Source organism: Cebidichthys violaceus, unplaced genomic scaffold, assembly GCF_023349555.1.
Source record: "Cebidichthys violaceus isolate CVI_PGR_0920_01 unplaced genomic scaffold, fCebVio1.0.p SCAF_9, whole genome shotgun sequence".
NCBI lineage: Eukaryota > Metazoa > Chordata > Actinopteri > Perciformes > Stichaeidae > Cebidichthys > Cebidichthys violaceus.
Window position 1 is genome coordinate 2,864,188 of NW_027176975.1, and position 21,108 is coordinate 2,885,295.

Sequence of the window (21,108 nt, forward strand, 5' to 3'; positions counted from 1 at the left end):
TTTTAAGTCTCCTTTGCTATACAAATAAACTTGCCATAATAAAAAAAAAATATATATATATTTTTTTTAAATGCATTTCTCCTTAATTTTATTCTGTCATTTTGGATTTATTTGTTTTATTTTTTAGTTATGCTTATCTGTTAACTATTTTACAAAAATGACGTTATTGTGAGAAAAAAAATACAAACGTCATTAGCGAAACAATATTACTCAACTTGGCCACCAGGTGGCGGCAAAGACTTAAAAACAATGCGCACATATTTCCACAGCGTCTCATTCTGTAGCTTGAACCTTTTGTTTTTACCTTTGTTTGGTGGGATGAGTTAAAAAGATGAACAAACCTTCTAAAAGAAGAGAGAAGTGGACTTTCAAAATAAAATGTAATGCATTCAACAGATTACCTTATCGTCAGGCTTAAGACTAGAGGAACGATTTAGAAGTCTAACAAAAGTTACAATGACTACAATTCTGACGTATGAAGTTGTTCTGATGTAACTAATAACCTGCGATCGCTTCACAGTCAAATCTCTGAACGGACCTCGTCTTACACCTCCTCCAGAAGACAAATCAAATTTCACATTATAAAGAATTTATTGCAGGCAAACAATACCATAAATAATATTTACAAACTATTAAACAACATTCCTTTGTACGGGCTCCATGGGTTGCTAGTAAACAGTCTTTCAGTCTCGGGGATAACTGTGGATCCGTTACGACCATTCTCTGAATTCTGGACATTTTATTGAACACTTTTTAAAAAATGTTGACTTTAGCCCCATAAAGGTAGGTGTGTGTGTGTGTGTGTGTGTGTGTGTGTGTGTGTGTGTGTGTGTGTGTGTGTGTGTGTGTGTGTGTGTGTGTGTATATATATATATATATATATATATATATATAAAAAGAGTTTTATCCATATTCACTTCCCAGTTTGTGACTAAATTGAAGTATTTCTTTTGAAATCGTTTAAATGAACTGCAGCCAGATGAACACGCGACCGGCTTTGAATACAGCGTTAAATATTGACCGCCATCGCCTCATCAGTGTGGATGAAGGCTGAGTATGCATCGCATGTGTAACAGAGCAACCGCCCCTCTACAGTGCTTCACATGAAGATGATCAATGCATTAGTATTTCACACAGTATGCACACGCTTTGATGAAAAGATCCCCCAGAAAAAAAAAAAAAACAATAACCCCACAGCACACTTTGTCCCTCTTGGCATTTTCTGAAATAATTAAAAGAGAACTTTCATAGTCAAAGAAGAAATTTGTTAATACCTCGAATATTTTGAACAATCCACCCGGCCGATTGTCCCAATCCGCTCACCGACGCTGACTGAGGAAACCGGGTCAGAAGTGCGTCTATGAACATCGTTAAAAATGCTTGTTTTGTTTTTTTTTTGATAAAATGAAAGTTTGAACCTATCTAGCTTCCTTTGCTTTTTTCGACATTCCAGCAAGTTGAGTAGGGGGGAAGAAAAGTACAGAATGCGTCCACCGGGGGCGTCACGGATCCTCGCTCTCTGGACGTCATTGTTTCCGTTTCCTCTCCGTTTCTAAACAAAAACTCTCGAAGGCTTCTTCCATCTCGGGCTCCATCTCGTCTTCGGAGTCGTATCTGTGAACGCAGCAGAAGCAGGACGAGAGTTACTTTCTGAACGCGCCGATATCGACCTACAACATGTGGAAGCGGCGGACCATCTCTACGGGTCTGAGAGACAGGGGGACCGGGAGCTGAGCTGAGCCCTCTTTCACAGCCCAACCGCCGACTGCACCGAATCCGAGGCAACGAGCCGACCCCCGTTGCATTGTGGGCCGCTTAAAACGCAATCTCCGAGCGCAGAGGGGGCCCACAGGTGAAGTCGCTTATGCAGTCACATGACCGGAGGTGCACCAGCACGGGGGTACGGGTGGAACTTTAACAGGTTTGGGTCCGATATGAAACCATAATGTATTGAACTACTGCATCATCAGATAACATCCTCTTTAAAGTGCCCATCTGTGTCGCGTCAGCCCCATTAATATGTACTTACAGTTCACTTTCATTTCCATTTTCTCCATCGAGATCGTGGAAGTAATCCTGCCGGTCCAGGATCTCTTGGTACTTCTCAGCATATTCTGTAAAAAAAGCAAAACACGATGACGGTTCTTTTTCTCATTTAAATGTAGGAGAGGACGGCTGATTTCGGTCGTCTAGACACAACTCCGCGCCAATCCGGTGTGGATCTTTTGACGTTTATTACCGACACCAGAATAATCAGCACGTCCACGGTTGATACCGCAGCAGACGTAGACTCACCCGGGTCCGCTGCTGTAAAAGGAGTCCCGTCTTCTGTGTAGAATGTCGGTTCATTCTGAGAAGAGGAAAAGCAGGCAATGTAAAAAGAAGAAGAAAAGAAAGGTAGGATTGGGTCACGGTCGGCCGACACTCACCATGAAGTAGTTGGGGTCGTTGTCTGGCGTGGCGTTGCTGTCCGCTGCAGCGGCGCGGACTCTGCCCCAGTCGCTCGACCTCAACTCCACCAGTTTGAGAAGCATCTGTCTCACGTCCCTGAAGACAGAAAACAGCCACATCATCACATTACAGTCATTTAGCAGACGCTTTCATCCAAAGCGACTTACAATCCACTATCTATCTACACACCGCAGACACAGCAGGTGTCTTGCTCAAGGACACTTTGACATGAGACTAGCGGAGCAGGAGCCTGGGGATCGAACCGCCGACCCTCTGATTGAAAGGCGGCCCTGCTCTCCACTTAGCCACGTTCACCAAGAAGTGTCAGCCAGGCTGTCGATGAGGGTCTGTTCTGCTTTTGGGCACTTCAGCCAGTTTATGGCAGACTTTTGAATGACGATACAGGTTCCCTGAGTGAGTGAGTGAGTGAGTGAGTGAGTGAGTGAGTGAGTGAGTGAGTGAGTGAGTGTGTGTGTGTGAGAGAGAGAGAGAGAGAGAGAGAGAGAGAGAGAGAGAGAGAGAGAGAGAGAGAGAGAGAGAGAGAGAGTGTGTGTGTGTGTGTGTGTGTGTGTGTGTGTGTGTGTGTGTGTGTGTGTGTGTGTGTGTTGAAAAGCTAAAACTCTACAGCACACATTTGGTTTCATCTCTCAAATGTAAGGACAGTATATTCTTGAACACCTGTTCTTCCAAAGTGTTTTGCTGTACGATCGTCTTCAACTCCGGACACATTTGCAGCCTCTCGGTTTCAAACTATCTACTTAAGCCTTTAGTAGCTGCTGCTCACTAAAGAGCACGTCTGTATACACACCGGCTGCAGGTGGCGTCCAGTAGAATGGTTTCTATTCTTTGGATCAGTTCCTCCATGTGCGGTTTCCCACTCTCTTTCCACGCGTCGTCCAGGATGGAGCCCGTCAGCTGCGGATTAAAAAAACCCCACAATCAATCAATCATCACCTGCCTGAAGAGGCGGAGCCACCTTCAAGTCTGCAAAATGATCGACTTCAGAGATTTGAAAACCTTCAGCAGCTTGACGGCGCAGATGAGATTTGCATCCACCGGCTTGGACAACAGACTGTTCATCAGGTCTTTCAGAGCAATGAGGAGGATGTCCGCTCGGTTGGGAGGTCCTTTAACGCTCTTTACCTAAAAAACAATAACAATGATATGAGGCGAGTTGTATCCTGGTGTTGCAGCAGCACCAGACACCCCGACTGCCGTCAGCTTACCTCCAGGTTTAGGTAGAGCTCTCCCAGAAAGAGCACATAGGAGTGGAACTTCTTCTGAGTCTCCGGGTCTCCTCCAACCGCCGCGTCCCTCTGCTGGAACTCTGTTTGACATCTACGGCAGACAACAGTCCTCCTCTTTAGCGGAGCTTCAAACATATTTCTACCTCTACAGCTGATCGTGTGACACCAACGTGTTCTGCTGACAGACTCGTGGTCATACCTCTGAACATCAAATTTAAAAAAAACAGACGGAAATAAAAAAAATCACCGTTTCAGGAGCAGCTGGCGAAAGTTGCCGCTGGGCGGGCTGACGTGGAGATGATGGGACAGGTAGTTACACAGCCTGGCTCCGGTGTAAGCGAAGTTAGGAATGGCAGTAGACTGCAATGACAGTTGTGCGGTTTTTAAATCAGAAACATGCATCTTTGTATTTAACGTGCACAAGTAGCTAAACGAGGACTGAAGGCGTCTCCCCTGACCTGCGTGTAGATCAGCTCCACCAGCTCGTTCAGCAGTTCTTCGGTGGTGACCCAGGAGTTCAGCATGCCGGTTATCGGCTCCACATCCAACTCAAAGGACCCCGGCGAGGAGCTCAGGTGGCCAAGGAAGTCCGCGACCGTTTCAGCCAAGGTCGGTTCTCCGTAATAGGTTTCATCGTCGTCGTCGTCATAAAATGAGGGGTCCTATTCAAAAAAAAAAAAAAAAAAGAGAATAATAATAATAATAATAATAATAAATATATCGTCTCATCATCAACCTCTTATCTGGGATCGGGTCGCGGGGTCAACAGCTCCAGCAGGTGGACCCCAAACTTCCCTTTCCCGGTGCCACATCAGCTCAGCTCTGACTGGGGGGGGATCCCGAGGCGCTCCCAGGACCAGTCTGGAGATATAGTCCCTCCACCTGGTCCCGGGCCTCCCTCGGGGGGCTCCTTTGAGACGCCCGCCCACCCTCCTGAGGAAACCCATTCCGGCCGCTTGTGATGATGGACTGCGCTACTGACACAGTCAGAAGTGCGGAGAACCACGACAGTATAATGTTTAAAAATGGCTTTTCTGTGAATCCTTCTTACTTCGTACGGGTTCACCGCAGAGGGGACGAACTCCGGGGCGCTGGCAGAAAGCTTCGATGACTTGACCACGGAGTCCACCTCGTTAAAACCTCTGGAGGCAGGCGTACTGTTGGCGTTTGCACTTTGTTGTCTTTTAAAATCTGAACACAAAAAGAAAAGAAAGAAGAAAGGCGTCGTCAGTCTCTGTTATGTGTGTGTGTGTGTGTGTGTGTGTGTGTGTGTGTGTGTGTGTGTGTGTGTGTACACAGCACTGTCCTGCTTATACAGTACAATTCAATAGGAGAAACTGACGTTAGTAGAGTGAAAAGATGCAACACAGTACAGAATAATACACAGTACACTGCTGCACATGAACCTAGTGGTTGGTTGGCAGTCATCACACACATCAGTGCTGGATCGTGCTGGCTGTGAACTGTGGTTATGGAGGGATACGGTGTTATTTCCCCCCCCCCCCCCCCCCCCCAGAGAGAAATACCAAAACCACAAGTATGCAGTTTAACACAGGTTGTGCATTTCTAACCTGCCTGTGCAATCACGTGGTTTTCACCACGACCATGCAGAGACACAGTCCTTTAGAAAAAGATCACAATAGGGCCTCCGATTGTCCAAAACATCTGACTCGTTCTGATAAAGCCTTTTACAAAATGAATACGCACACAATATGACATCGTTTCAACTTCTTACGCCATCTCACTTTACTTCCTTGATTCTTAGCCGCCAGCCACTTTCACAGCAGGGGAACTGATTCTTCCACTTTGCTCTACGTGCACACTGTTAGGTTAGCAATAGCCGACGTTAGCTCCCTAAAAGTTGTAGCTGGGTAAGACAGCTTTAAGTGACGCACGTAACTAATCGACTGTGTGACATCTGAGCGGGAGCTTTATTTAGAAACGAAGCCGCGTTACCTCACGCGAAACAACAATCCCAACAGGTGCATGTCGCAACAGCCAACATGCTAAGGCTAGCTAACATTAATGGCATTTAGCAGCTAGCAAGCTAATTAAAGGTTTAGAACAGGTTAAGCGAGTAGCGTTATCACCCGACACTTGTCAGAAGGAGTGTCAGGAGGAATTGCGTGACGACTATTCAATTCAGCCAAACACACAGTTTGGGCCCCAAGTGACCGTGTCAGCGCGTGCCATTTAATGAAAATTGAATCTGAAAGTAGCGTTAGCTAGTGAATTAGCCGTTAGCTCGGTTGTCGTTAGCTAGTTACTTGACGTGCTTCTTACTTCCACCAGCCATGACGTCAGCCGCGCTAATGTTGTTGTCGCCATAAGGCGGGGAGGTCCGCGGCTGCCTCAGCGGCTCCCTTTGGTTGAACAGCGTGCCTTTGGCGTCACCACCGTCCGCGGCGGCGGTGGTGTTGTTGGGGTCCGCGAGGACATTTCGGGTTCTTCCCGCTCCGGGAGCTCGGTCAAAACTCTCGTCCATGACTTGCTCGCGTTCACTCTCAAAGCAGCAGCATCAGAAAGAAAGATGGAGAAATGTTGTTTTTGTTGTTGCTGTTTTGCGCAGCAGCCGTTGCTTGTGTTTTATCACAACAAAGCACGCCCTATCTCTCTTTCATGATGGCTTTCTTTTTCCTCTAACAGCAAGTGCCACAGTATATACACAACTTCTCTTTGGCCACTTCCTTTAACAACAAACTCGCTGTGGTTATCCGCGACAGTTTGGGGTATCAAAACTAAACTGTCTCCCCCTAGCGGCGTGGAGTGGAAACTCAGCTAATGAACGGTGCATGGTGCAGGCTGGAATATAGGTGGTGGTAAGAAAATACCACAATATATGTAAAAGTCCTGCATTCATAACTTTATTTGAGTACTGTACACAAGTTATTGTTTATTTTTCTTCTTCTTTTTCTGAGGAGGGTGTTTTAATTTGTTTCTCCTCCCAGATCAATTCTTCCCTTTAAATAAATAAGTGTCCAATAAAACCAACACTGAATATGGTTTTGCTTTTTAAAATGTGTATTATTATATATTTATTTTCATGAAAAGAGAAGTACAGGATTCTGCCTCCCCTCTCCACCCTCACCATGTTCGTACTGTCCCTAAAAGTACAGAAGTATTAAAGTTAAAGCACTTGATCATGCAGAAAAAACATCCCCATGTTAATGTTTTATTATTATTGGTTCACTTACATGTATGTATGTACGCATTTAATTGTTCTAGGAAGTAGTTTATAAGATGATTTCATTCAGGATGCAGTAGATTGAAAATTACAATAGTTCCACCTGAATTGTAGTGGAAGTATAAAGTCGCATAAAATGGGAATACTGAAGTAATTTACTAATTTCCTGACCATCGTTCAATATAACCGCTGTGGGGGGGTAGATTGATTTTATGGAACTCCTGCTTAGGGTGTGAACATTTCCAGAAAACAATAATCTAAAATATGCTATAACATATTTATGATTCTGGACCTGTGTGACGTGCCCGTCTCTCCCCGCGCGCTCTCAGTAGCTGCCCCACTATAAAACACATGTGTTGCACCGGAGCTCTCAGTCTTAAGTATTCATTAGTTGTTTCAGCCTCCGGTCATTTTCCACTTGTTTCTGAAAGCTGGCACACATTATGCCACGGAGAATTCCTTTTGCCAGAAATGAAGGAGAACCCATTCTGATGGACTGATTACTGCCACTAGTCGAGGTTATTGCCCCCCCCCCCCCCCCCCCCCTCCTCGTGCCAATGTCTTGAAAGGGAGTTCAAACATTCACAAATGTCAGGAATGCACAAGGTGACAGATGATTGGTGTTATGAGGAGATTGGGGGGGGGGGTCATGTGCTCGTCAGCGAAGGTTGTCTCCCAAAAAAAGTTAAGTTTCAGTTTTCCTGGTAATCTTTTTAACTGTTATAAACAAATCTAGGAAAACATGTATGTGGTGTATATTTACAGGAAAAACACCCAAACTAAAAAAATCAAAACCCATTTTAGTCCAAAAGCTAAGGTTCATCTGCAGCGCACAGTGCTGTGCACGAGCGCAGAGACGGACGCTCGTGAAATAGTATTCCATATGTTGCCACCGGGCCCCGACTGTCACGAGGGAACGCACCGCGGCATTCCTCCGCGTTAATCATTCGCCGCGGCGTTTTCCTTGAGCGGCCATTAAAGTTCAGCACCACGCTTTTCTGGACTGGGTCACGCAGGCGCTTTTTTCTCGTCCCTGGAGGCCGAATTGGATGAATTTGGGAATCGTCTCTCGAACCGCCCCCCCCCAACTTTTTCCGCGTCTCTGCCGCATGACGCGCCGTTCAGAGGGGCGTGGTTATAGAGGAGAAAACATGAGGCCCGGAAGGAAGTCTGTGGTGTTAATGTTCTCCCCGCGTCTCTTTTGATCTGGCATCGAGGCAGCTGTCATTGATTAGTGTGTTTGCAGATGATTACTGAGGGGAAGTGGGTGGTCAGACACAGGTCATATCTCTCATTCACATTGTATGCCTCCACACACACACACACACACACACACACACACACACATACACTCCCCTCCAGAAGCCTGTTTGGCTGAATTTGCTCGCGCTTTCAGCATCTCTGCTGCTGCAGCTCCGCAGTAATCGGCCGGTATTAGGAAATGATGTCAGCATCTACTATAGGCCGTCCCACAGAAGTTCCCTCCCTCCCGTTTTTGTTGCGGTGGGTCTGCGTGTTTGGGAACTAATCATTAGTGCAATGGTTGCCACATGGACTATCTGGCTAGTTGCCTTTTCGTCCCGTCCTACGCCGCAGAGATATAAGACTCACCGTGACCTGAGCGTCTCCCCCCCCCCCACCTCCACCGCTTGTGAGAAAAGAAACTTTCTCCTCCGGTGAAGTCGGTCTTCTGTTGGATGTTTTTAGAGGAAGTGAGACGAGCGCGTCGCGGAGGAGAAAAAAACGGTATTTTATTTCCACGTGACAGAGTTCCTATAAAAAGTAAGAGAATGCAAAAAAGGAATGCTTGCCTTGTAAGTGTTCCCCGCCAGTTAAATATTTCACAAAATAAATAAATCATTACAATACAGTCAAAACGCAGTGGTTAAGTATCAAACATTTGCTTTAAATGTGTCGCGTCCGCTACTGTTTAATGCTGACCGATCGCTTCAATCAACGCTTTCTACCTGTGATGCAGATTCTCTGGGGTCTCACTGGGAGAATGCGGACTATAAATAACATCTCCTACATTTCTACCACAGCACTCCAGTTGCAAACTGTTTGGCACAGGAAAAAAAAAAAAAAAAAAAAGGATAAATATTGCATCCCCGTGCCACAGAAAACACAGATATCATCATCATCTCCCACCAAAATAAGGTCTCAACCAGCAGCAGAGGCCGCCATTTTTTTTCTTCTTCCGCGTAACAGTGTTAGTGCCTTGTTTCCAAACGAGAGATTTCTCAGCGAATGTCTTTTTTTCAGTATCGAAAAGTCTCTCTGTCCAGTGCTGCATGTCCTCCTCCTCCTCCTCCTCCTCCTCCTCCTCCTCCGGTCGGAGTCGTCAAAGTTTCACGCCATAATCGGGAGGAAGTGGGTAGCCGTGTTCTTCCTGCGCGTCTTCTTCCCCCTCAGCGGCCTCCCGTGGACGTTCAGGCCCACGAACATCTGCCGCTTCTTGTTCCTCCACTCGGCCGACGCGTACGTGTTGTAGCCATTCTCCTCGATCCGCTCCTTCAGGGTGCAGTCGACGCCGAACTCCCTCTGGAAGCAGAGAAGGTTTAGAGTTATAACCTCCTGTCGGCTTAAGGCCAAGCGCAGGTCATTGTGCAAAATCTAATGGTGGTTGCTCGCTTGGTCCCTAAACTTTCATCTACATCGCATGTTCAGAGTCGACCCGGCAGCCAGAGGAGTAAAGATAAGGCCTCCTTTGATAAGGACAGGAGAGTCCATCTCTGTCTCTGTCTCTCATCTCTCTCTCTGTCTGTCTCTCTCTCTCTCTGTCTCTGTCTCTCTCTCTTTCTATCTGTCTCTCTCTCTGTCTCTCTCTCTGTCTCTCTCTCTGTCTATCTCTCTCTCTCTGTCTATCTCTCTCTCTCTGTCTCTCTGTCTGTCTCTCTCTCTCTCCCTGTCTCTCTCTCTCTCTCTCTCTCTCTCTCTCTGTCTGTCTGTCTGTCTGTCTGTCTGTCTGTCTCTCTGTCTGTCTGTCTGTCTGTCTCTCTCTCTCTCTCTCTCTCTCTCTCTCTCTCTCTCTCTCTCTCTCTCTGTCTCTCTGTCTCCCTCTCTCTCTGTTTCTCTCTCTCTATCTCTGTCTGTCTCTCTCTCTCTCTCTCTCTCTCTCTCTCTCTCTGTCTCTCTGTCTCCCTCTCTCTCTGTCTCTCTCTCTCTATCTCTGTCTGTCTCTCTCTCTCTCTCTCTCTCTCTCTCTCTGTCTGTCTGTCTGTCTCTCTCTCCCTCTCTCTCTCTCTCTCTCTCTCTCTCTCTCTCTCTCTCTCTCTCTCTCTCTCTCTCCCAGATTGACCCCTTGACCCGGATACTGACCGCTCCGTACAGCTCTCCCTTCCTGCTGATGGCCAGATAGTAGTTGCTGTTCAGCCCTTTGATGGCCACCACTCCCACGTCCACCGATGTGATTTCCAGAATACCTAGGGAGTCAGCAGAAAGGACAAAGTCACATCAACACGCGTCGTGTCATTTTGAACAAGTCCGACTCGTCGATGCTAAGATTGTAGAAGAATCAACACCCTGGCACAAACATAGGCGAGGGTAACTAATGTATTGCATGCTCATTATGGGAATTCTTCGTATTATCCCCGGAGCGTGTTTATCATTGTCGGTGATATTCTAAAGCTACTTTTACAGCTTACACCTGTGCAACAGATCCCAGCTGCGCAGGTCCGCCTAGTATGAGAATTAATAGGTGGATTCCACAGAGATTCTCAGGTTGTTTGTGCCCCGTTCTGGTATCCAGCCCCTCCAAGTCCCTATTGCGAGGCTATTAGAGGGGCTAATTTATACCCCAGTTAACGAGGGCATTCTTGGGCCGCAGACAGCTGGTTGTTTGTGTGGTCTCCCTATCAGAGGTCAGAGAGATATAACTTCCTAATGTGTCCTTTGACCACAGAACCCACTTGTCTCGTCCTGTGTGTGTGTGTGTGTAGTTAACCTCCCCTGTTCCCATGGCATGTTTGATTTCATGCCTCCCCCCCCCCCCCCCCGACTTCCTCTCCCCCACTTCCTGCGAGCTGTCGTTATTTCATCCTGATAAGCACACATGTGCACACACACACACACACACACACACACACACACACGCACACACTTCAGCGTGGGGTGTGAAGTCCAGAGAGTCGACGACATCCTTTGATCAGATCAGCCCCCCCCCCCCACCCCACCCCTGTCTGATGACTGTTTGTGTGGCGGGGCCCACTTTGCTGTCAGACCCACTCTCCGGTGGCACCGGGGGGGGGCGGGGGACTCTGAGGCCGCACAGCCTGGTACGTGAGTGGACCGCGGTGGGCGTGCAGGTGTGGACCCCCCCCCCCCCTCTTAAAGACACAGCAGCAGGGGTCTCGACCGTATCGGTTTCCCAGTTCAAACGGTGGCACCTCGGGGCGGCGAGGAGGTCTGAAGCGTCCAAAGATGGGCGCAGGTTTTTCTTTTTTTTTCTTCCGTGGGGGGGGACTGTGACACGACGGCCATTGAAGATCTGAGAGGTTCTGGCGGTTTCTTTTTACGGGATCGGGTGTCGGTGCACGGAGCGGGGATGTAAGACAATCCACGGCGGTCCTCTGGCTGCTCTGTAAACATGGGAGGGATGAAAGGCGGGAGAACAGAGGAAGGACAGAGGAGCCATGACAGTGAGACCGGGGGTGGGGCGAGGATTAGTAAAGGCTGTAATGATCACTGATCAAAGTCAGCCACCGGAGGCAGGGGCGAGACAGGGTCGTACACACACACACACACACACACACACACACACACACAGAGCCGATATTGTGGCAGGTGAGCATGCACTTGCACGCAAACTCAACCTGGCTGCGAAACTATACAAAATGTCCATTCACCGCTCCCCCCCCCCCCCCCCACAGTGGGATGCCAAAAAAAAAAGAACATGTGCTTTGCAGCTTTCATTGTTTCTCACTCTTACTTTGGCTCCTTTTAAAAACAAAAATAAATGTTCTGGAGCTTTACACAAAATGCACATTTTGACAGATAAGTGAGGATGTACATTTTTCAATCGGTTGCCATTCCCATGCAGGGAAAAAAAAAAAAACCCCAGAGCAGTGTGTAAGTGAGGATAGCAATAACACTCGATAAGGGACCACACTGAGTGTATTTACACAGACGCAGGATTTACATCCACCCTCTCTTACCTCCCCTCTGAGGAGGGGGAAAGCTATACATCTCTCTCCCTCAAACCTCCATAAAAGCACCATCTGTTGTTGTCTTTTTTGTGATGTCGTTGCCGCCCCCCCCCCCCCCCCAACTCAAAAGGCCACTGCTTTGATTAAAAAAGATGAACTCTGAACACAAAGAAACACACTTACACACACATCCACATATATATATATATATATATATATATATATATATATATATACATATACATTAATGTCCAGAAGCGTCTCTCGCGCTCACACGGCCCACAACCCTGGTTTCTCCAACACACACACACACACACACACACACACACACACACACACAGTGTTGCCAAGGGCTCGCCCTCTCACACCCTCATAGCTGCGGTTTACCCGCCCGAAACCCCTTTTTCCACCGTCAATCCTTTGCCTTAGGTAGCAATATCGCACCCTGAGCTGCAGAGTTCACGCAGATATCGCTACTTCGCTGACATTAACACAACCTCCCCTCCCCTCCCCTCCCCTCCCCTCCCCCGCCTCTCTGTAACCTCAGCACAGGCTCCCACCGACTTGGATGGAAAGCCATGTGGGACAGTTTTGCGCTGGCATCCCCATAAAATCTGTGGGAGGCATGGATGCATGGCTCTTTAACAGACAGCGGGCCCAGGGTCCTCACACACCTCTCAGACACGTGAGGAATACATGCATTTGTTTTATTCTAAATGTGTCTTGTCCTTTCAGCGAGTCGTCCCCCACTCATCGCAAAAAAAAAAAACTTGATATTTTCTCACTTCAATGGACCATCGAGGGTTCTACAAAGGACGTCAGCCCTGGGATCATGTCCAGCCCCAGGGGGCCCGAGCAAAGACCGAAGCTGCCGTTGTGTAGTATCCTTTACCGTGAGAACCCGATACGGAGAGGGGGGGGGGGGGGCACATAATCCACACACAGTGTCCTCAGACCCCCGCCCCCCCCCTCGGGACACCACGGCTTTTTGATGGCACCAACCATTGATACTGAAGACGCGCAGGCTTTGATGTTGGCCACAATGACGCTCAGCCGGTGGCATTCATGAACTTGTGCCTCCAGAGAGAGTCCCCTATGCGCCGCTCCTTTTCCCCACTCCCTCCCCCAACGCGCTCTTAAAAAAACGAGACGTTTCAGGAGGTCAAACAAAGAAGACAGGAGGGGTGAATCGTCTCCCAAACATACATAAACTTCAGGGCGAGTTCGCCACGACTACGACGAACCGAGTCAGACTTAAGAGAAACTACGCACAGAAAAGTAATGGTTCTTTAAAAAGGCTGTGTGGTTCCATGAAGAACCATCACCAACTAAAGAAGCACTCTATCTATTGGATGGTTCTAAATGTTTGTCATGTGGTTCTTTAAGATACTAAAGGGTTCTTATTTCATGTTTGAGTTATTGGATGGTGGGTGATGGTTTAAAGTAGCAGAACAAAATTTAAAAAAGGTTCTTTGAGTTATTCAAAGAACTATTTTTTTGATGGCTCTTTGAGGCAACTCTTTCGGTTCTTTTGAAGTTCTCTTTAAAGTATCTTAAACGTTTTGAAATGTTCTTTGTGGAACCAGAAATGGGTCTTCTGTGGCATCACTCTAAAGAAGCATTTTCGGGTTCCAGACGGCACCTTTATCTTTCTCTGCTGCCAGCGTACGGGCCGGCGGTGGAGGCATCGAGATGTCATACGCTCAGTAAATAAGGTCGCCTCTGTCGTGACCTTGTCAAAACAAACATCTCCCTCTGACATTCTGACATTTCCCCCCTAAAAGTCACTTTGATTGAACGTGTGGTTTTAGCTCTCCCAAGAGGAACATTAAAGGGTTCCGTATACACTGACTGGGGGGGGCAGGGGGGAGAAAAGAAGCTGTGAGAGATGTATGTATATATATATATATATATATATATATATATATATATGTGTGTGTGTGTGTGTGTGTGTGTGTGTGTGTGTGTGTGTCGGAAATAAGCGAGCACATGTGTTGTCGTATGTGATCACACACCCGCTGGAGCATGTTGGCTGATATAGGCACACACATGTAGGTCGGTTGGGAAATGCTGGGGGAGAGAGAGAGAGAGAGAGAGAGAGAGAGAGAGAGAGAGAGAGAGAGAGAGAGAGAGAGAGAGAGACACAGAGAGAGAGAGACAGAGAGAGAGACACAGAGAGACAGAGAGACAGAGAGAGACAGAGAGAGAGAGACACAGAGAGAGAGACACAGAGACAGACACACAGAGACAGAAAGAGTCTAAAAGCATCACTGACACTGAGCGTATCCTTCATCCCCCTCCTTCAAGCCTTGTTTTCTGTGCTTGTTATCAGCGCTGTTTACCCAGGGCTGTGAAGACGGCCTGATAATGGCCGGGTTATCTGCCGCTGCTCCTTTTTTTAAGCCATCTGAGAGCTACCATCATTGTGTGTGAGTGTTAGGACAGGAGAGATATCGGCGGGGACGTCTGCTTTAAAACAAAAAACCCCCCCAAAGAAAAAAAAGACGACTCTAATTGAGGATTGCTTCATCCGAGCTGCATCAGGCTGACGGTCTTTAAAAATGAACAGAGAGAGCTGTGTGTGTGTGTGTGTGTGTGTGTGTGTGTGGTTTTTTTTAATTGAAACAAAATGTTTGCGGCAAATTTTGTGTTTCCAATTTCTGTATTTAGTTTTCTTTTCAAAGAATGAACATTTGACACCTGACATGAAGCGATCAACAGGTGCTTCCTTTCATAAGCGTAACACACCGAGGCCTTGAAATGCTGTGTTAAAGCTCAGATGAGCCTTGGTTCATGTCAAGTCTAACTTAAGCCACAGCAGAGATCATGGCTGAGGTCCCGCTCCTCTGCTTTGGTCTATTTCTGTACACTCATCCACACAGTTAGAGCTACTTACTGAGGGGGTCATCCTTGCTCTTGGTTCCGTTGACCTTTCCGTTCCTGTCGATCCTCAGGAAAAACTTCTGGAAGGAGAACAGCTTCCTCCTCCGCATGTCCCCTTGGAGGTGATTGTAACTGCGCACGTGCCTACCCTGCGGCCCCCCGGTGCGACCCAGGGGGCCCCCGGTGCGACCCAGGGGGCCCCCGGTGGCCCTGGGCCTGGAGACGACCTCGGCCTCAGAAATGTTCAGCTGGACCCTGAGAGTCCGCGGGCCGGCGAGCCTCAGTCTGTCTCTGCGGAGCTGGTGGCACGCCGCGCCGGGCGGGGAGAAGGACAGAAACAGCAGCGCAACCAGGAGAGGCAGAGACGCCGACGACGGCCTCAGTCTGGAGCCGGTCCAGAGACCGGAACGAGGCCCGAGCCCGACCCCGACCCCGGAGCAGGACGAGGCGGAGGCGGCCTTACTCCCTCCAGCAGCCCATCTGATCATGGTAGTGTGCTGTGTGGAGGACCAGAGGCAGCCTCGGAGCCTGGGACATGCTGCTGGGGGCGAGGTGAGGCGTGGAGGGCAGGCAGGGGAGCCCTCCACGGTCCAGACCGGGCGAGATGATCCCCCCGCAGAGTCTGGATTACTCAGCACCTGGATGGAATCCTTAGACCTCCCTATGTTCGATCGCGTACTGGACTCGTTTAACAAGGCGCGTTGTTTTCGAGCTGATATTCCACCGAGTTCTCTTCTCCGCTGTTCAAGCTTAAAGTCTTGAAAGTTTTGGAAAACAAATCTAGTCTAAATGAACAAAGAATGAAAAACAACACACCGATCACTGTTTGTGTGTATTCCAGCAACAAAACCTGCTTCTGTCGTCTAATTCGATCCAAACTGTTGAGGCTGTTCTTGTCTGCTCCAGTGTGAACTTTGTATATTTCCAGGTAAACTTCCTTAGTTCCAGTGGAATCCCTCACCCCCACCCCCCCCCCCACCCCCCCCAAAAAAAATAAAAATAAGCTTCACCACTCAATCTACCTGCGCTGCGCTCCTCGTGTGCAGGAAAGCATTTGTCTGATTTCACTCTGAGGAGGACAAACAGGGATCGAGACTTAAAGAGCGACGCTGGTCAGTCCAGGCCCACGTCAAACAATCCATCTGTCCTCTTCTGTTGCACCGCTGCTCTCTCCTCATCTCCCTCTCTCCCTCTCTCTCCCTCTCTCTCTCTACCCCCAAATGACTCCACCTTCATGCAGCATCGAGGTAACGGTCCTGGGAGGTCTCTCTCTCTCTCTCTCTCTCTCTCTCTCTCTCTCTCTCTCTCTCTCTCTCTCTCTCTCTCTCTCTCCCTTGTCTCAGGGGTGGGTGGGTGGGTGGGTGGGGTTGAGTCAGAGTTCTTCGCCTCCTGTTCCGTCAGCTCCTCTCACACGAGGACTCCCGGTGCGATATCTCCTCACCTGAAGGCCGATCACAGAGAAATGACTGCTGTGTGTCGCGTTGTGTGTGTGCGGCTGTGCATACTCTGTTAGTTATTTGATCCCTCCCTCCTTTACTCAACTCCCCCCCCCCCCACCCCCTCGCTCACATATGGGAGCAAGTACTGCTCTGCATGTGTGTGTGTGTGTGTGTGTGTGTGTGTGTGTGTGTGTGTGTGTGTGTGTGTGCATGCCATACAAGCAGATCTTAACTTAAGAGAGTGGGTGAGAGGTGACAGCATGGTCTATCTGAGTAGAAGCCGGTCTGGTAGTGTCGGATCACTTCCTTGCAGCTACACTTGCCGATTGCTGCGTTGATTAATCAAAGAGTGCTTTTATTCCTCATCAGGGGTAACCCTGTGGTAGTGTCCTGTCCTGTCCTGTCCTGTCCTGTCCTGTCCTGTCCTGTCCTGTCCTGCCTCGATCCCTTCAGATAAAAAGCATATTAAGTTACTGTTTGCCCACGGTTCCAGTCTGGAGGCCGGGGGCTTATCGCCGCCATCTTCTCCCCTCTCTCTTTCCCCTCAAGGCACTTCTATCGCCGTGCGTTATCTGGTCCCTGCAGCGCCGCGATGCAATGGAGCTCTCCCGTTTCACCCGGCGAGGATTCTGCCTTCCTCGGGGGAGTCAGGTGTGTGTGTGTGTCCCCCCCCCCCCATAGTGGCCCTCGGCCAATGAGACTCTCATTTTTTTTTTTTTACGAGTCGCTCCTCGAGCCGAGGGGGACGCAGGATATTTAGGAACCAGGGCCAGAACTTTTATCCCTCGTTGGTCGAGTTGATTTTCCCTGAATTGAATCAACAACACATCAACATTTCAGACCAGCAAGGCATTCTGGGGCTTATTAAGCGGATAGATGATCAAGGGCCATATAGTGACATTTTGAACAATCTGCCGTGATAAAGAAAACTTGTGCTGGCGGCCTTATCTACTCCCCCTGATCCTTGAGTCTTTAAAGTCGGGGGCCTGCGCTTGTTCCTCGCTCTCCTTCCCCTAAGTCCGAGTTTTTTTTTGTTTTTTTTTAGTGCCTGCTTTAATGTCTGTCAACGATCTACGGCCAGAGCGGCGGTCTGGTCTTAACTGCGGTCTTGGCATGGCTTTATCTGGGGATACAAACAAAGCTATCTTATCAGCGCTTCCTTTGTGGTTGTCCCTTCCCGCTGTGATAACCATGAATCAGTGCAGAGGAAACAGAGCTGGGAGGAGCGGCCATCATTCATATGGATTATTGCTGCAGCAGTAATAGTTGGAGTAAGTCTTCTTTTTTTTTAACAGATTTATTTGCAATTACTTCAAATATCCTAAATGCTTTTAGTCCATTATGATTTAATCTAAATTTAAATGTACATTTCGTCAAGGTTCATGACGTCTTGTTTAAATCAAGGTGTGTTTCTACACATTTTATACATTAATTCTCCACATATTGTGAACATAGAGAGAGAACACATTTGTACGGACTTCTAAATTGTCTATTTGAAGAAATTGAATCTCGTCGAGTGATTGTATTTTATCTCCCACCGAGGTTAAATACTTTAGCTAATTTCCCTTTTTTCGATAATTTAAGTGACAAAATAAATAAATGAATGAATACATAACGATAGTGAGCCCTTGGCCCTTGGCTCGACTGACCGCATCGGGGATTGCAGATGAAATGATTTTGCATCGGACGGCAGATTCTCAAGAGACCGAGGAGCCTAAAAGCTCTTAGTGTTCTTCCCACTAAGACAGTAATGTCCTCCGTAGTCGCCTCCGAGGAATGCAGGCCTGCAGTGATGCTGACAGACTCGCAAGATTTGCGGGATTTCTTTAGAGGCCAAGGAGCAAATTCTTTATAGACGTAGCCGTGCCCGTGTTTTTTTCCTCCTAAATGCAATATATGTGAGATTTGCCGGGGTCTGGATGTGATTTCATCTCGCTCCCTGCTCCACAGCTTCAGCATGTAGTGTATCTTTTATAGATCCATCCCTGAATTGCATTTCAAAGTTCAAAAACAATAGGCAATAGAAGAGACAAATGTGCTCCTGATCCCTCCCTACAGGCTGCGGCGGCTCTAGCACAGGTTCTTACGCTACTCTCAAAAAAGCGTGATCACAATAACGGCAATGAAAAGTCAAATACCGGAAATTTAGACGCATCATCTGAGATTTGGTTTCACACAGCGCCGATTGCCAAAAAAACAAAAAAGGAATCAAGGCGAAACACATGGAGGGATTCCCGTTATTCCTTTTAGCGTGTAATGTAGGTGAGCTCTGTCTTTGACGGAGTGGAATCATCAGGTGCTGTACTCAGATTGGTAACGCTCAATGTTTAAGTGATCGCAGTTACGTTCTTATTTGAGTCACATAACGAGTTAGGAAGCTGAAACAAACAGCTGCTTGTTCATCATTTGGTAAAAAAGTCTATTTGAATATGAATTTAAAAGACTGCCTGCAAAGTTCACAATTTTGGACAGTTACAACATTCTCTTGTTGTGTTTTATGGGTATTGTATTTTTTTTTTTTTACATATTTGAGGCACCTTTTAAAAGTGACTTTAGAGATATCATTTACCGACTTATTGTCAAGGTTGTTGAACGACGTCGGAAACCAAATATTATTTTGAGTCTGATCAAAAGTCCCTGGTGAGGTCCCCCTTCGTTTTCATTTTAAATACATTATTTAAAATATCAACGGTGATTCCTATCAACAAAGTTTCAGTTTCTTTCCTTTCCGAGTAAAAAGCCACAATGACATTGTTGCTCACGCAAACTACTACTGCTGCTGCCCACCAACATAAAAATGCATCACTTCCTGTGTGTGTCTTGACACTAATTGGCTGAAAGGTGTTGTAAAACACACATCATTCCAACTGAAAAACCAACGGCGATGTACGCATCAAAAGTCAAGCGCAAAGGACATCTCGCCAAGCTGTCTGCCGAGGTAGAAGGTACTCAGTGTTGCATGTACCGGAAGTTCCGTTAGCTGTTGTTTGTTTGCCGTTAGCTGAACACACCGTCCAACACAATAAAAAGTGAGCAAAACTGTCCTCCCCACCACTGTGTCTCCGCGGTGACGTGAGGTACTCAGCAGCGTGTGCGCTGCTAGTTCCGTTAGCCGCTAATTCAATATATTTTGTGTAGCCCAAAAATCACAAATTTGCCTCAGACGGCTTTACAATCTGTACACATCATCCAGCCACAAGCGGCCACCGACAATATCATACAGTTCTGCAGCAGAGCGCGAAAGCCGCGGACAGACACCGAGGCGCACACCCACTCCTGGACGCACACCCACGCGCGAGCAAGCGCATAATCCTCCCAGGCTGAGATAGCGACGACAAAGCCTGAATAATTAGCGTTTATTAGCTTATTTTCCTGGTCCTTGTGGCAGCAGGTGAATCCAGCGCAGAGAACCATGCCAGCGTTTGTTCTGTCTGCCCAACATACTGTATCGCATTAGCAAGCTGAACCTTTGGAAATTCAGCTCATTCATGTCATGTGTCTCTGATTTTGCTCGGCCTCATTTTAAGTATATTGGCCCTTCCCTTTTCGGTACACTATCATTAAGCAGATGTTTTTGCAAAGAAAAGCACCTCACTTTCGAGTTAGTTAAACTCAAATCCATATGTGGCCGATGAGCGAGTCAAACGCACAACTCACAAACAACCGTACTGACCTATGGGAACCATGTGTGTGTGTGTGTGTGTGTGTGTGTGTGTGTGTGTCTGCGTTCCCCGGGGGCCGCTCTGTGTGTGCTGGGTCAGAGGAGGCCGAGGCTTTAATAAAAAGGAACGGGCCTGGTACAAGGATGCCAGTCTGACTGCCTGGGGACATGCAACCTGATGGGGTCCAGATGAGAGCCACCAGACCGGACTTCTCACTCCAAAACCAAAAGCCAAGTCGGTGTACGGACTAACGACCCACTGCCTTCTTCCCCGAGCCTCTTCTCTCTTGGGTTTACCCTGGGATTTGAGGGGTAAACCGCCAGATTAAAGTAACATTCTTCTTTAATGGTACTTCAAAGCTTATCAGTGATCACAGGAAAATGCGTAACCTCGCGGTCCAAAGACACGACATGCAAACACATGCTCGGCTCGCACCGGAGGCCTCTTGTTTTTCTGTTGGTCATCAAATCTAAATATTTAATATGTTCCTGGCCGACGTGTTGGCGGGTGTCTGGTAACCTACAAGATGAGGTTGCCGTTTCCTGCATTACAGGGATCAGTAGATGTTTGTCATGTTATCTGCCCCCTCCTGAACAGGCACTTGCATCATCTTCAGTGTGGGTTTCAGCAGGGCAGAGGAGTTTACTTACTGGTCAGTCGCTGGATCAACTGATGCGCTCCGACCGCCTTTCTCTGGGGGGAACATGAGGTGACATTTTACAACCAAACCTTTTTACGATAAGGAGTGTAATAATAGGCAATTTGACTATATATCCCATGAGAAAATATACATTTGTCAACCACTGTTTATGGTGTAGCAGCTGCCCGACCTTTTAATATCTCTGGGTGTGTTAGGCGTTGCAGGCAGAGTTGCAAATCAATGAGCAGGACTTTGAAATTTGGTTCACGGATCTTTACGCTCTTATGTACGGCCTCTGTACGGCTTTTAGCACGGCGACTTGCAGCTAACGGTGCTAGCAGCGCTAACGGTGCAAACAGCGCTAACGGTGTTAGCTCTTTCAGCGGTCGGAACCGCATCAGTTGACGCCGGAGGGTGAGGGGAAGGACTTCATCCTCTGCTCAGGTAGGAATTACCCC

The 21,108-nt window shown here is 47.8% G+C and overlaps 2 protein-coding genes across 2 annotated transcripts; both read right to left on the bottom strand.

Moving 5' to 3' along the window:
• Nucleotides 1-572: 572 nt before the first annotated feature.
• paip1 (poly(A) binding protein interacting protein 1) lies at nucleotides 573-6,390 on the bottom strand. The gene is made up of 11 exons (XM_068703968.1): nucleotides 5,982-6,390; nucleotides 4,750-4,889; nucleotides 4,157-4,360; nucleotides 3,946-4,058; nucleotides 3,678-3,789; nucleotides 3,469-3,594; nucleotides 3,260-3,366; nucleotides 2,430-2,547; nucleotides 2,296-2,350; nucleotides 2,030-2,114; nucleotides 573-1,614 (listed from the first exon to the last, which is right to left on the bottom strand). The coding sequence occupies exons 1-11, from the start codon at nucleotides 6,181-6,183 to the stop codon at nucleotides 1,527-1,529; spliced, it is 1,350 nt and encodes a 449-aa protein (XP_068560069.1). The 5' UTR covers nucleotides 6,184-6,390; the 3' UTR covers nucleotides 573-1,526.
• A 2,699-nt stretch (nucleotides 6,391-9,089) lies between these two features.
• On the bottom strand, nucleotides 9,090-15,397 carry LOC137867302 (fibroblast growth factor 10-like). The gene is made up of 3 exons (XM_068703824.1): nucleotides 14,923-15,397; nucleotides 10,201-10,304; nucleotides 9,090-9,423 (listed from the first exon to the last, which is right to left on the bottom strand). Exons 1-3 carry the CDS (start codon nucleotides 15,395-15,397, stop codon nucleotides 9,232-9,234), a joined length of 771 nt encoding a protein of 256 aa, XP_068559925.1. The 3' UTR covers nucleotides 9,090-9,231.
• Nucleotides 15,398-21,108: the final 5,711 nt, after the last annotated feature.

Coding starts and splice junctions, on each gene's coding strand:
- paip1 (XM_068703968.1), bottom strand. CDS start 6,183: ATGGACGAGAGTTTTGACCGAGCTCCCGGAGCGGGAAGAACCCGAAAT. Junction 2,351..2,429: donor ACGACCCCAACTACTTCATG/GTGAGTGTCGGC, acceptor TCCTCTTCTCAG/AATGAACCGACATTCTACAC. Junction 2,115..2,295: donor TTTTACAGCAGCGGACCCGG/GTGAGTCTACGT, acceptor CTTTTTTTACAG/AATATGCTGAGAAGTACCAA.
- LOC137867302 (XM_068703824.1), bottom strand. CDS start 15,397: ATGATCAGATGGGCTGCTGGAGGGAGTAAGGCCGCCTCCGCCTCGTCC. Junction 10,305..14,922: donor GAGCAAGGATGACCCCCTCA/GTAAGTAGCTCT, acceptor CTGACTCCCTAG/GTATTCTGGAAATCACATCG. Junction 9,424..10,200: donor AGGGAGAGCTGTACGGAGCG/GTCAGTATCCGG, acceptor CTCTGCTTCCAG/AGGGAGTTCGGCGTCGACTG.